We start from the raw sequence: 15,507 nt of genomic DNA on the forward strand, positions 1-15,507 counted from the left end.
ACCTCTAGAGGCAGGTAGGTGTGCTTCTGCTCCTGTCCCACTTGCAGACAGGGAAGGTGCGGATACTTCAATTGAAGGTTGTACTTTTCCCTGAAATACTGTGCTACAGTTCGCTCCACAGTCTGTCCGTTTTCCAACTGTAAGGGGAAACTGGAAAAAATAGACCAGTCACAACAGATTTCAGGAATCTATTTCACACCATTCAGCACCCTGCACTGAAACCCCATCACCACTTCCCAAAAAACGAGCATGGGGGACTAGCACATAAACAAGGATTTTAAGAATCCAAATCAGTAAATACAGAATGTGGCATAGAGTGCAGTGGCATAGAATTGACTGGGGTAGAGTGCATTGGCATAGAGTGTAGTGTTGCAGAGTAGAGTAAAGTGGGTACTTTAGAGTGGTTCAGGGTAGAGTGCAGTGGTGTGGAGGGCACTGGCATGGAAGGCAGTTGTGCAGAGTAGAGTGGCATAGAGTTCAGTGGCTGAGGGTGCAGTGGTGTACAATAAAGTGTTGTAGAGGGCAGTGGTGTAGAGTGTCGTAGAGTGCATATGCATAGAGTACAGGGGTGCAGAGTAGACTGGCATAGAGAGCAGTGGTGTGAGGGGTGAAAAAGGGAGTGGTGTAGGGTAGAGTGCAGTGACAGAGTTGAGTGGCGTAGACTACAGTGGCGTAGAATGCACTGGTGCAGAGTAGGTGAGAGTGGCGTAGAATGGAGTTGCGTAGAGTTGAGTGGTACAGAGTAGAGTGTATTGGCTTACAGTGTATTGGCGTAGAGTCATATGGCGTTGAGTCAGGAGGCACCGACTGCAGTGGCGTAGAGTGCAGTGACATACAGGGCAGTGGAGTGGTGCAGAGTGGAGTGTTGTAGAGTGCAGTGGCATATAGTAGACTGGCATACTGTGCATTGGCTTAGAGTAGAGAGGTGCAGAGTAGGGGGGTGTACAGTGGAGTGCCATACAGTGCAGTGGCACAGAGCACAGTGGTGAGGATTAGAGTGAAGCGTAGTAGAGTGCAGTGGCCTAGAGTGGTGCAGTGTAGAGTGGCGTAGAGTGCAGTGGTTTCTAAAAGAGTGGTGCAGAGTGCATTAGCGTAGAGGGCAGTGGTTTTGAGTAGAGTGTTGTAGAGTGCAGTTGTGCAGAGTAGAGAAGAGTGCAGTGGACTAATGTGGAGTGGAGTGACAGAGCGGAGTGGCGTAAAGTGCAGTGTTGTAGAGTACAGTGGTTCAGAGTAGAGTGAATTGGCATAATTGGCATAATATGGAGTGGTGCAGGGTAGAGTGCAGTGGCATAAAGGGCAGTGGCATAGAGCTCAGTGGTGTAGGGTAGATTAGAGTGGCTTAGGGTGGAGTGGCAGAGTACAGCGGCATAGAGTGAAGTGATACAGAGTAGAGTGATACAGCGTAGAGTGCAGTGGCATAGAGGGCAATGGCACAGAGTGCAGTGGTGCAGAGTAGAGTGCTGTAGAGTTTGGTGGCGTAGAGTAGAGTGTCGTAGAGTGCATTAGCAAAGAGTACAGTGGCATACAGTGGTGAAAAGTGCTGTAGTACAGAGTAGAGTAGAGTGGCGTAGAGTAGAGTGGTGCAGAGTAGAGGGTTGTGGCGTAGAGTGCAGTAGAGTGGAGTGTAGAGTGGCATAGAGTACACAGGCACAGAGTGCAGCAGAGTGGTGTAGAGTAGAGTGGTGCAGGGTAAGAAACAAGTTAATTAACTGTAACTGTAGTTCTCCAGTATTGTACTATTTCATAGATTCACATGCTTGAATCATTCCCTGTCGTCGAGATGGGAGCTCCCGGAATTATTAAAAGTAATGTCCTATTATACATCGAATTTAACTTAAGATTTTTGTAACATATCTCTGTCCTTGATAAAAAAGGAACAAACTGAGAACCAGCCAATCAGTAGACACCACCCTGCAAAACCTTCCTGAGAAAAGCTCCAGTCCCTCACATTTTCTCAAGCACAAGTGCGTAAAGATAGAAAAAACAGATATCAAATTGAGCCTTCTCCAGGGGAGGTGGGCGGGTCACATGTGAATTTATGAAAGATTCCAATTCTGGAGAACTACAGTTACAGGAAAGTAACTTGTTTCTTACTCCAGTATTGGAACTTTCATAGATTCACATGCTTGAATCAGAGTAGCTAGCAGTGAGAAAACACATTTTCGCATCATATAGTAACTGCAGATAGGCACTCAAATTAGTAATGCCTGCATACTTTAATAAACTCATAAAGAAACACCATTAAAGTCATAGAAAGTAAACATGTATACCATCGAAAACGTGAGACAATCGAGGATGGTGGCAAGGAAACAGAGTAAAAGAAGGCTCACCTTATTGAAAAAGATGTCTCAGAACCGCTTGTCCTACTGCGCATCTCGCTTATTCTCAGCGTCCAGGCGGTAGTGCTTGGTGAATGTGTGTGGCGTTCTCCAAGTCGCTGCTCTACAAATGTCCAGCAGGGACACTCCTGCAAACAGAACTGTAGACATGGATATTGCTCTAGTAGAGTGGGAACAAACTCTTGACATCAGAGGGTGGCCCGCTTGCTGATGACAGAAAACAATGGCACTCGATATCCATCTGGAAATGCTCTATTTAGTAACAGGGAAACCTTTCCAAGTTGCACTGTAGGCTATAAAAAGTTGGTTCGACTTTGCTAAATTACTTCCTCCTGTTCAAGTTAAAATTTCCGGGACCTTTTAACATCTAGAGATTGTAGAGCACACTCCGCTGCAGTCTGTGGGTTTGGGAAGAATGATTTCAAAACAATTGGGTCATTAAGGTGAAAGTCCCAAGGAACTTTGGGGATGAACTTGGGGTTTGTTTGTAGAATAACTTTGTCAAGTTTGAATTGTAAGAAAGGCTCTTGGGCAGTAAAGGCCTGAAGTTCACCAAACCTCCTTGCGGAAGTGAGAGCTAGGAGGAGAGTCACCTTCCAGGATAGGAACTTCATATAAGTCTTGTGAATCGGCTCAAAAGGATGCTTCATTAGTTGACTTAGCACCGTGTTCAGCTGCCATGTGGGTGGAGGTGCCCTTACTGGGGGGGGGGGGGGGGGGGGGGACATCCTGAACAGACCTTTAAGAAATTGCTTGACCAGTCTACAGGACCACAGAGATAGAACATTAGCTGTTCTACGGAACCTAGAGATGGCAGGTAGTGCACTTTAAATAAACGTGAGCTAAACCAGAGTGCGCCAGGAGGAGTAGATAAGGCAAGACTTCCTCTGGAGGTGAGTGGAGAGGATCGACTTTTGAAGATGAGCTCCACATGCAGAACCTTTTCCATTTAAAATTAAGCCCGGTTAGTGCTGTCTGCTCTTGCTCTAGCCAGCAGTTGTCTACACTCCTGTGGGATCTTTAAGTGCTGGAATTCCTGGAACTCAGGATCCAGGCTGACAATTTGAGAGAACTGGGGTTCGGATGGCATACTTGCCCCTGGTTCATTAATAAAAGGGACGGACAAGGTCAGAGATGGATCGAAGGCTTAAGAGAAAGTAGGTGAAGTTCTGTGTACCAGTGCTGGCGCGGCAAGGCCGGTGCTATTAGAATATTCTTGCAGGGTTCCGTTTTCAACTCCTTCAGTACTCGTGGAAGGAGAGGAATGGTGGGAAAGGCATAAGCAAATATGAAGGACCAAGCTATTGAAAAGGCATTCCCCCCATGAACTCTGATGGTGACGTCAACTTTTGAAGTACCAGCATTTTATGTTGTCTGGTGTTGAGAACAGATCTATGTTTGGCTTTCCCCTTTCGGAGAAGGCGTTGTCGATAGTGCATTGATCCAATTCCCACTCGTGTCAGGTCGTCTTCAGTCTGCTCAACGTGTCTGCTATGATGTTCTGTTTTCCTGGAACGTACTCTGCTGGGCTTCTTGAGAGAGCAGGAGAGACCACGTGCCTCCTTCTTTATTGAAGTAGTGCATTGTCGTGGTATTGTCTGTTCTGACAAGCACCAATGTGTTTTGGATTCTTGGCAGATTGATATGAAGATCTCGGTATGAAGATGGCCATCTTCAGCTGACCTGCAAATCTTGGAGGAAAGCTTCCCATCCCTCTAGGGATGCATCCGTTGTGATTACTAGAGGAGCAGCTTGGGATAGGAATGGTAACCCTTGAGATAACTGGTGAGGTTATTCCCACCCGTCCAAAGCCACTATCATGGAAGGAGTGATTTGGATCAGATCGTCAAATGTGCCCACTGTCTGCACCCATTGTTTGTTTAAAGGATCTTGAAGAGGACGCATGTGGAGCCAACAGTGAGGTATGAGGGCAATACAAGAAGACATCATTCCTATGAGAGATTTGAGGAGGCGAATGGAAAAGACACCTTCTTTTTTTTACCTGTTTTGCCAAGGATATCAGCCTTTTTTGTCTCTCCAAGGTAGGATACACCTTGTTTTCCATGGTGTCCAACATAGCTTCTAGAAAGACCAGCCACTGGGATAGTTGCAGGATTGATTGCTCCACATTTAAAGTGAGGCCTAATTTTCCGAATACTTGCTGACAGACTTTGGTGGATGTCCTTGCTGCTTTGTAAGTGGGGGCTTTGAGAGGCCAATCATCTAGATAAGGATATATTTGATGATGTTGTTGCCTTAGATAAGCTGCAACTGGTGCTAGACACTTCGTGAAGAAGCAGAGCCGTCTTTAGTCCGAATGGATAGTGACTGTCGGCCACAGTGAAACGTAGGAATTTTTTGTGTTTTGCCATGAGGGGATATGAAAGTATGTGTCCTGGAGGTCCAGGGGCGCCATATAATCCTTTCCGTAGCACATCTTGACAAGAGATCATGCAGAACAATTGTTTTTTGAGGAATTTGTTTAAGTTCTTTAGGTCCAAGATCGGTCTCCACTTCTTTATCTTTTTTTGGATCAAGAAGAAACAGGAGTAGAAACATTTCCCTTTTTGTCTGAGAGGAACTCGTTCTATTGCTCCTTTTTGTAACATGTTCGTTACTTCCATCTGTAAGAGACGCAGGTGCTTCTGAAAGCGGGCGGAGGAGGAGTTGGTGGAGGGATCTTTATAAATTCCAAAGAGTGTCCGAACTGGAATAGATTCAGGACCCATCAGTCCAATGTTATGGTTTGCTACTGATGAAAATACTGGGATATCTTGCCGCCCACTGAAGATGGGATAGGTGGGACAGAGGCCAACAGCTGTGGGAGGTCATTGGCGGCGACCGGTCTCCTTGCCCTGACATCCTGATTTTCCTCTAAAGGGAGCCTTGTTGTAAGCAGCTGCAGGTGGTTGACGGTGGGTAACTGTGGCATATATTGTTGGGCGGTGGAAGAATAGTTTGGGTAACAAGATTGTTGGTAGCCTCCTCTGTATGATTGCTAACCTTTTCCTCTGGAGCCACAAAACAGCATTTTTCTGTATTGTAAAGAACCTAGCCGTATCTGTGTCCTTTTCAATAGCATGTAGAACTTAATTGACGTGGCTGCCAAATAATTCTTCTCCGTTATAAGGCAGATCGAGAATATTCGTTTGCACTTCAGGTCTGAATGAAGTGGCTTTCAGCCAACCTTGACGCCTCAAGACGGCCGCTCCCACTAGCTGCCGGAAACCAGTGGATGCTACATCCATAGAGCAGTCTATTACTTCAGAGGCAGACCGCTCGCCTTCAAGAAGTATCTTCTTAGCATCCTCCCTGTCCTCTGGTGAAAGTTTGTCCAGGAATGGTGTCATATCCGACCACATTTGCCTATTATAACTGCTCAGTAAAGCCAGAGAATTCGCAGCACGCACTGTCAAGGCTGACATAGATGAAAAGTGCTTCCTGATGTTTTTCAGTCTTCTGCCTTCTTTATCGGGAGGAGCTGTCACAGGAGCTGAAGGATTTTTAGAACGCCTCTGCGCTGCTTGCGAGATGACAATCAGGTTTTGGATGACCTGTTAAGCAGGCCGGAGCGTCATTCGGAGCTTTATATTTTTTGTCCAGCCTTGGCAACACAGGTGGGACAATAGCTGGATTTTGCATTATTCTCAATCCATCCTTCAAAGTGTAATCAATAATAGGCATAGACCTTACCGACTTTTTGTAAGGTTCTTTAAAATCATATCGAAAACAGCCCTGTTGATGCACAGGCTTGGTAAATCAAAGCGTTTTGCTGCTCTTTCCAGAAGATTATGTAACCCCCCCCAATATCTTCTAGAGATGAATCTGCTTGAGGGAGAAAAGGAGATGCCGGGGCGTGAATAATGTAGGAATCCCATTCGTCCTGATGAATCTCTCCTTCTTCTCTTTCCATTTCCTCTTCTGAAGACGATAACTGTTGCACAGTAGTCACTTGAGGAGAGGGCTGAACAATTGGTGACTCCAGCTGTGGAGGAGAGCGAGCCTGTGCCTGTGGAAGGGAAGGCAGGGGAGATGGAGGACCTTGTTAGATACTCTACTCTGGAGGAAACCTCATCTTATAGTCTGCCAGTATAAACTGCAAATCTATCATCATATTTGAAGGAAGGTATACATCCTGATGCTGATACTGTTGTGAATGGTAAAACTGATTACCATAATCCTTGTCATCATCAGAATCTTCCTGATATTTAACATTAAGGTCCGATGGGCTTAAAGATGCCAAAAAAAGATTATCCTCCTCAGATCCCTCTTCCTCATCATCCTCTTCCAGAAATTGGGATGGCATAAGAGCTTGCACATGACTAGGTGAAGTTAAAGCTGGTGTAAGTTGAATTTTTGAAATTTATTGCAATTTTTCTTTTCTCTAGCTCGTCGACGATTGCTGCTCGACAGCCAAACTTTGGATAGTCAACATAAACTCCTTCGTCTGCGAGGGCTGTTTCTCCTGGTCTGTCAATGGAATCACCTTCGTCAACGACGAACCGTCGGAGACAGGGATCTTCATTGATGGTAACTGAGTGGATACCATCATCAATACCACTGATGACACATCTGCCGTTGACGAGGATGGCCCTGTGAATGTAGTCGTCGACGACGATGCAATCAGCGTCCCCATCGATGAGATCAACAACGAGAGTTGTGTTGTCGACAGACAGCCTGTTGTCTGGAATTTGCCTTTCGACAACCACGATGACCTCGAAGAAACAATCTGCTTCGTCGACGATAAAGGTGCCTGACCTGACGACGATGGCATTGACGAAGACAAAGAGACAGTGATGGTAGAGACTGTAGACAACGCCGATGTGACCAGAATCACCTCATGAGAGGATTTTTCCGTCGACGGAGGTGTCGTCGACGAGCTGCCTGTCGGTGGAGCTGAAGTAGGCTTCTTGAAGGTACGCTTCAGCTTCATAGATGGAGTAAAGGTTCTGAAGGAGGATTTTTTGAAGGACAAGTTTTCTTTTCTTTGTAAGAAACTTTTCTAGCTGACAAAGACTGCTTCTGAGACGAAGAAGCTGACATTTTTGGCCCTTTTGCAGGAAGCTGTGATGATGAACCAGCAGGGTCATCTAAAGGTCTTTTTTTAAGCGTTTTATTGTTAGACTTAGAGGAAGCATCACTCTCCTCATCTGAGACCACTGTGTCCCTTTCTTCAAGCCTCTGAAGCCACAAAAGAAGCCTCCCTTCACGATCTTCAAAGTCTTTGTTGAGATGTCGGAAATACCTTGCAATCCCTAGGCTAGTGTTCAGGATACAGTAAATAAAGACAGTCCTTGTATTTATCATAAATATGGAGTCTGTTCTTCCTACCAGAGTAATAGACTCTGAAAATACCTTTTGTAGGCGTATCTGACATGGCGGGCGTCAGTTTAATTCACCTCAAGACAGATATACTAGGTGGGCAGTAAACCTGACTGGAACAATACTCCAAGATAGAGAGAATAGAAGAAAAACTGAGCAAAGCTCAGTGGAGACTCCCTTACCTCGACGTGCGGTAGAAAATCTGAGGGACTGGAGCTTCTCTCAGAAAGGTTCTACAGGGTGGTGTCTACTGATTGGCTGGTTCTAAGTTTGGTCCTTTTTTACTTAAGGACCGAGATATGTTACAACAATGTTAAGGCCGTAGGTTCTATGTATAATATTAGTTTTAATAATACCAAGGACTCCCATCTCGATGACAGGGAATGATTCAAGCATGTGAATCTATGAAAGTTCCAATACTGGAGTAAAGTGCAGTGGTGTAGGGTAAAGTGCAGTGGCGTAGAGTAGAGTGGTGTAGAGTCCAGTGGCATGAAGTAGATAAAGTAGATTAGAATGACAGAGTGGAGTGGTACAGAGTACAGTGAATAGGTGTAGAGTGGGATGGTGCAGAGCAGAGTGGCGTAGAGTGCAGTGATGCAGAATGGAGTGGTGTAAGTTGAGTGGTGCAGAGCAGAATGGAATATTGTAGAGTGGAGTATGTATAGTGTTGTTGTGCACTGCCATTACAGACAACACATTTTCAATTGAAATGACTATTACATTTGCACAGACATTCAGTTTTACTGATAAAAGTATACGGTTCACAAACGATAACCTGTGGAAATGTCATCTCCTAGTGTTCTGATTTGTTTTGATCGTATTTAAAATATTTATTCCACCACACTTTACAATTACAAAAAAATATTTGCTTGATTTGAGATTTTCGAATTACGATATATAGTGAAATTTTACTACAGTTAATTTGCAGACATTTAAATGTTGTTGTGTGGTAAAAAAAAAACCTTTTCTTTCACAGAAAGCTTGTCACTGAAATCCTCTCACTTTGAAGTAAGAGGAAAAAAAGTTTGAACTTTGTCTTCAAATGCACAGCAAATGTGACAAGATATGAGCACGATTTAAAGGCCTGTTTACAAAAAGACAAGCAATTGTGGAAGAATACAGTAAATGAACAAACTCGAGCTGGACAACCTAAAACAAAGAAAGCCAGCAAATCGAAAGCAAGCAGAAGTAAGTTACAAACTACAAAGCCAATGTTAAGCAATGGCTGGAATGCATTCCCATAGAAGCTTTCCAGATATATCTCCAAGATGTCTTTAGGAAACCACACAGCTGCGATGTCTGGTAGGCTTTGACCCAAAAAGTAGGAAGACCCTAATCCTCAATCAATTTCCGCACCACTGTGGCGACTAGGTATTGGGGCTGGGACTTTACAAGACTCGAACTATGAACTTAAATACTCAGCTTTCTGTTTTGAGGTTGATGATGTTAGCAGAATCCTTCAATGGCATATTGTAGCTGGTCACCAGTTATATTTCCGAGTGGGAGAAGTATGCTTGTGTGACTAGCAACATTATTAGCTTACGTTTGATGACTAGCAGGTCTTCTTGTCACATTGCAAACACGGTATTTCCTTCTCATCGTTCCACAATGAGTCACCTCAACCTTCAGACCTACATGAATGCAAAAAAGCAATAATGAACAACTACATCAAAAGGGCATTTTTAAGAGATGTCACACACATGGCATCCTGTTGATGGGTACACAATAGTCTGATCTCGTTCACACTCGCTGTTTTGTTCGGTTTCTTTTGGTTTAAATAGTATAATAGTATATGGGTAACCAATGCAAGAATAAATATGGGATATAGGAAAGACCTCACACGTTGGCATCCAGTTTAAGGGACATTTCACGTGCTTTCAAGACATCCAACAATGTTATTTAAATGACCAAATTCCCGCATAGAATAGTTACTTGGAATCTCAGCTCTCCAAAATGGGAAAACTTCCTAAAGTCAAACGGTGGATAGCTCCATTCATGTGGCAATTCCAGAACCACTTTTAGAAAGAGAAATTCTCTTTGAAAAATGTATGTATATTTAGTTTGTAAGTAGTGAATCTGGAGGCAGGTTAACCCTGAAGAATGTAAAGCAAATGTGGTAGCAACCACCATCTCTTCTTCACTGGACTATGTCAACGCTTTTTACCATCAAGATTCTAGCAGCTTCATGGCAAGGTTGTAAATGATTAAAAACTCAGGAGTCGCATTCCTAACTGGACTGCATAATGGTACTTATTACCACTGCAACAAAGGGTCCTCAAATTAAAAATCACGGATCACCATCATCCCAGAGACGGCATGGGCAAAGTGGGCTCTGGCCTAGAGCTCCAGTCTTTTAGGGGGCCACCATCAGAATGTTCTCATCTATTCCCCTGAACTATCTGTCTTATTCATACAGTCTTCACATGGATAGCTGCTAAAACGTAACTGTACATTTATTTTAAGTTATGGGGCAGATTTACAAGCCCCTTGCGCCACTTTTGCGTCATTTTTCCCATGTTAAAAATGACGCAAAAGTGGCGCAAGGGGCTTGTAAATCTGCCCCTATGTCTTTAGTAAGGGGAGGAAGGGCGATGGGGGTTTTTATTACATAAATGTTGCATATACATGTTTTTAGCCCTATGCAACGTGCATAAAATGTTTTATTTAGAACTAAACAATGTCTCACTCATGAGTAGTGGGAGGGGACTAAAGAGACTGTTTCTAATAATACTACTTAGCTGCGGTTGTAACATAATATTTAAATCTCAAATAGTACAGTTTTGCCCGCTGGTACATGTATTCTGAACTTTCTTGGCTCATCTTAACTAGCCCTTTGGGCTGGTTTTGCGTTACCTTTGTCATTCAAACCCAGCATAAAACAGTGTGGCAGTATTTACTTACTATGCAACTTTGAAGTCATAGTAAAACAAAGTAGTACTAGTACTATGCGATATTTGTGCTACTTTGTGCCAAGGGTTCATATCAGGCGTGGTACATGGGCGTCCCATGCAGCCACCGATTGGGTTTGACAAACCTCATTATCTACTAACTATGTTAGATTTCCACCAAAACCATACACGTCCCCAGGGCAGGAGTAATATAAGAGAAATGTTTTATTCCCCCATATGTACCAAACTTTGCATATGTGCTGCATTTTACAGCACGGATACAAAGTGAGAAAAGCATTAAAGCATACTTTTTGTACTTGGAGTGTTCCCTTCCAGTAAAAACGTATGCGTGACATAACATCAGCATCCTTGCTCTATGGTGCAAGGGTTTTGAGTTGGCGAATGGCAGCCTAAAGAGCCAGAGCTGAGCAAGAGAACACCCCCACATCTTAGTAGATATAGTGCTATTTTCACTTTTCTCCTGAGGAAATGCAGCACTGCAACTTTGGTTGGTTGCGAATGTGCAGAAAATTCATATTAAATTATAAGTTCTTCTGAACAAGGGCTCTCAAAATACACTTGGCCCAGGGCCCTCACAATTCTTTTTTTTTTGTTCAAATCTGTTTTTATTGTGAACACAGCGATAAGCCTACAACCCCGTGTCGGGGCCGGCCGCGCAAAGTAGAACTGGAAGGCGAGGAGAACCAGGGGGGGATGAGGTATTAACACAGCGCCATGCCTACAACCCCCCGGAGGGGCCGGCCGTGTGGCTTAGGGGCAGTGATAGCAAGAGGTGATCGTGTGCTGGTGCAGTATCGCTGTGCGGGGGAGGTGCGCATGGGAATAAGAGCTGTAGTGTCACATTTTCCAAAGGCCCAACGGGGCCCAAACTGCCCCATAGTGGGGCGGAAGCCAGGATGGCAAGTAGGAAGGAAGAGAAAGTCGGAGGGAGAGTGAGCGATGGCAAAGTGGGGGGAGGCCTGGGGGGGGAGACTGCAATCGCCGGTTGGGGGCTAAAAGACGCAAGCTGGGTAGCGGAGTGCTAGAGCGCAACAGCGCCTGCGCTAGGGGGAGCAGTTAAGGGCCTAGTCTGTTCGGGTCACCAGGGACAAGGGCGTCCTCGAATAACTGCAGAGCGCGAAGCCTGGGGGGCATGTGGCGGGTATAGCTGATGGAGCACAGGTGGCGCACGAGGGGTTCCCATACTGCCTTGAAGCGCACGCCCCTCGTCTGTATCCGCGCCGTGAGCAACTCCATAGTCAGGACCTGCCAGAGGCGCACAAACCAGGAGGCGATCGGCGGCGCCTCAGCCCGCTTCCAGTACAGGGCAATGAGTTGCTTAGCTGCGCCTAGCATGTGAAGGGTGAGGATCCAGTCCTCACAATTCTTAAGATGTCCCTGCATCATCCGAAGTAAACACTGCGTTCTACTTCTGACAGCTGTCATTCGCTTCAGACTAAACCATCGCCTGGGAGGAAAGTTGCATCTGTTTTTAGTATCTAAGGCCTGAAATCAATTACCTGTGGTATGTGATCCAAAACGAAGCACAGCGTCTTCTGGAGAAAAACATTTTTAAACCTATAATTTTGAATGATTCTGTGTTACAGTTCCTTGTTAGTTGTTTTGTTTTCTTATATACCACACAAGTACTTTTCTTTTAGCTCCAACACACCTAGTTGGTGAATGTTGCGCCTATCCTTCATCCATTCAAGGGAGATGGCTCATTTAGGGAAGAAGCTTGATCCACTACGCCACAATGCACTACACTACCAGTGAAACATCAGTTTCTTTTGACAGGTAGGAGGATCCTCATCCTTTTACTGTTACCATACCATAAAAGTGATTAGCGAGGAGGATGAGCTGATTATGGATTCAATAAAAATGTCCCTGATGGAGAACAAAGGTCTACAAGTAAGAAACCTCTCTTTTTCCGTCATGAAATCTTTACTGATAGTCCTAATCATTGAATAAAATAGCAAGCTCCAGGCGTGACAAGGCTGGGCAAAACGACAACGTGCCTTGCTAAAGCTGCACTACCACCTCGTTAACGGGTAAATATCACACCTGTCGGTGTAACACCTACCACGCAGAGAAAGAAGATTAAATATTTGCTGGGGTGCTGAGCCCAACGCCATTGCCTCAGAAAAAGACAGAGCAAGAGTCCAGGTGGTAACAAGTGGAGTGTGAACAAGTGGGGTGTGACCAAACCCCTAAGACCAACGCGGTAAATACATTATGGCTAAGCCACGCAATTGCATACCTTGCAGAACGCATGCAATGGCAAGGAATAAGAAATAGTCAAACGCTTGGGAAAGCCACTCTTCTTTACCAAGCAGGCCCCTGCAGTGTAGGGTGACCCAACCGTTCAGGGGGACCCGCATTGAGCCCATTCTGCGGGGGACATATGTTTGCGCTATGACACTGAAGTCAAGACGAGCAAGGCGGACAGTGGCCTCAGATCTAGTGGCTATGTGACTTCCCTGGCTGTCTTGGTGTTCCTTTCACCTAAGCTCCCCACCCCAAGAGGTAATTGGGGTCTTTCTATCTGAGAAGAAAGGAAGGGGGCGAGGAGCGTGGCAGAGGGCGATGGGGCACTTCCCCTCCTTAGTGAGGAGAGTTTCTCAAGGTGGGGGCTTCATGGCAGAACCGCTAGCTGCTGTGAAATACAGCAGAGAAATCGGTAATGGTGAAGATGCTGCTGAAATCGAGGTCTGAACATCCCAATGGAACAGTATCATGAGTAGTACAGAGCTAGTGAAATAGAAAAACTTAAGCGGAGACTGGCGGGAAGCCATGGGAAATATGAGGGAAGTGTGGAGGCTGAATGAGGGGAGAACCTAAGCGAAAAAAGTGGCCCTGTTCGAGAATGTACCCAAAGAAAGCAAAGGCCTTCAGGGAGATAGTTAGGAGGATAGCAGCCTGAGGGAGAGACACAATCCACTCGAGGGATCTGTGTAAAGTAGTAACTGGTGACAAGGGTTCTACTGAAATCCTTAATACAAAACAAGGAAAGAGTGCCCATGGGGAAGGATTCAGCAGGAGGCCTAGGTGGTGGCCTGTCAAAGCTCCAGTATTGTATCTTTAATAGATCGACATGCTTTAATCAGACTAGTAAGCAGTATGCACAAACAATAACAGTGGGAAGGCGAACCATCCCACCATGACATACCACTGAATACAAGTAGTCAGTAGAATTTCTGTGAAATTGCATTAAAAAATCAGAAAAAACTCATGATCAGCATAATTAAATTATTAGTTACATAGTATAATAGAAGAAAATAAACAGCTGAGAGCAGATCAGTAGCATACCTTATGCAAAAGGTCTGACCGCCTACTACATCTGCTTTACTCCATCCATCAAGGCAGTAAGGCTTTGTAAAAGTGTGGGCGTTCACCAATGTCACCGCCCTGCAGATGTCCGGTAGAGACACTTCTGCGAACAGGGCTGAGGAGGTTGAATCTTTACGAGTGGAATAAGCCTTCACCTTTGCAGGAAGTGGACGTCGTGCCTTTTCATGGCAAAAGAATATAGCCGAGGAGACCGAACCAGCAATACTGGCCTGCGTTACGGCTTGTATTTTCTAGAGGCAGAGAAAGATAAGAGCTACTGATTTGACTTTTGGAAAGTCCTTGTTCTTTGCAAATAGAATTTCAAACATCGCTTAATGTCCAGGGAATACAAAGCTCTTTCTGCCGTTGAAGAAGGATTGGGAAAGAACGAAGGCAGAATCACTGATTCATTAAGGTTTAATGATGAAGGCACTCCATCCTCCAGGAATAGAAGGTAAGGCTATGTAATGGTGAAAGTATGAATTTCGCGAATATGTCTTGCAGATGTGATGACTAATAGAAAAGCCACCGTCCAAGGATCACAAGGATAGGCAGCCAGGACGACATCTGTATATGGAAATGGAAGCCAAGTGTACCTTTATGGATGAATTGGAAAGGCCTAATTTGGTAAGATGCAGAAGATAACTTAACAGCTGTTCCGGTGTGCAGGAAAAAAGGATGATACGACTGTGCAGTATACCATGCACAGAATCTCTTCCATTTCACCAAGTAGCACTTAAGGGCAGAAGGAGCTCGAGCTTGGTAAAGTATTTACTTGCGTTCCCCTGAGATTGTTAGAGCTCCGAACTCAGTGTGTGAGGAGCCAAGCTGATAAAAGAAGAGTGTGAATATGTGGATGAAGAACTTGGCTCTGATTCATGGAGAGTAGATCCTCTGTCGGCTGAAAGTGAATGGGAAAACGCTCTGATAGGCGATGCAGCTCTGTGTACCAATATTGTCTCACCCATTTGGGGAATGAGAATGAGCCAGCTCAGCTCCCGTTTGATTTTTTTAGAGAATACTTGAGATGAAAGGGAATGGGGGAAATACGTAAGCAAACATCCCTTCCCTTGAGAAGTGGAAGATATCTCCCCAAGATCCTGATTGAGAAACTGCTGGCGAAGAGTTTGCATTTTTTGTTGAGGGATGTAGCAAAGAAATCTAATGCTGGATAACCCCAAGATTCGAAGACGCTTCGCAGTTGCTTGTCGTTGAGCTCCCACTCTGAGTGAGTCGGCCCACCCATTTTGTATCCCAGGGATTTGTTACACCTTTAGTGAGATGTAATTGACTATTAGCCAATCCCAAATCTGCTGCTTGAGGACTCGTTCTACCCTGTTTCAGCAGATCAAACATGGTGATGGTGTTGTCTGTCCTGACTAGGACTGAAGATCCCTGATTCCTTAAGAGGAAGACTTGGAGGTGAGAAACAGAGCCTTTCACTGCAGACAATTTATGTGGCATGAAGCTTCCAGTATGGACCATTTGCCGTGAATCTCTAAATCTCCATCCTTCCATGGAGGCATCCGATGTTATCACCATCTGTGGTGTTGTCTAGGGGAAGGAGAGACCCGAGCGATTAGGTCCTTGACTTTCCACTAGGAGATTGCCAAGGTAATTTCGGAGGT

General features: G+C 45.0%; 1 protein-coding gene across 1 annotated transcript in view; it reads right to left on the reverse strand.

Moving 5' to 3' along the window:
• The window catches only part of LOC147731455 (protein argonaute-3), a 1,378,491-nt gene that overhangs the window by 708,887 nt on the left and 654,097 nt on the right, over nucleotides 1-15,507 (reverse strand). The window contains exons 7-8 of the mRNA XM_086956497.1: nucleotides 9,205-9,292; nucleotides 3-150 (exon numbers count right to left, since the gene is read on the reverse strand). Of these exons, the coding sequence (XP_086812623.1) occupies nucleotides 3-150; nucleotides 9,205-9,292 (236 nt within the window). The remainder of the gene's footprint in view (nucleotides 1-2; nucleotides 151-9,204; nucleotides 9,293-15,507) is intronic.

This window comes from Lissotriton vulgaris, chromosome 2_1, assembly GCF_964263255.1.
Source record: "Lissotriton vulgaris chromosome 2_1, aLisVul1.2, whole genome shotgun sequence".
NCBI classification, from domain to species: domain Eukaryota; kingdom Metazoa; phylum Chordata; class Amphibia; order Caudata; family Salamandridae; genus Lissotriton; species Lissotriton vulgaris.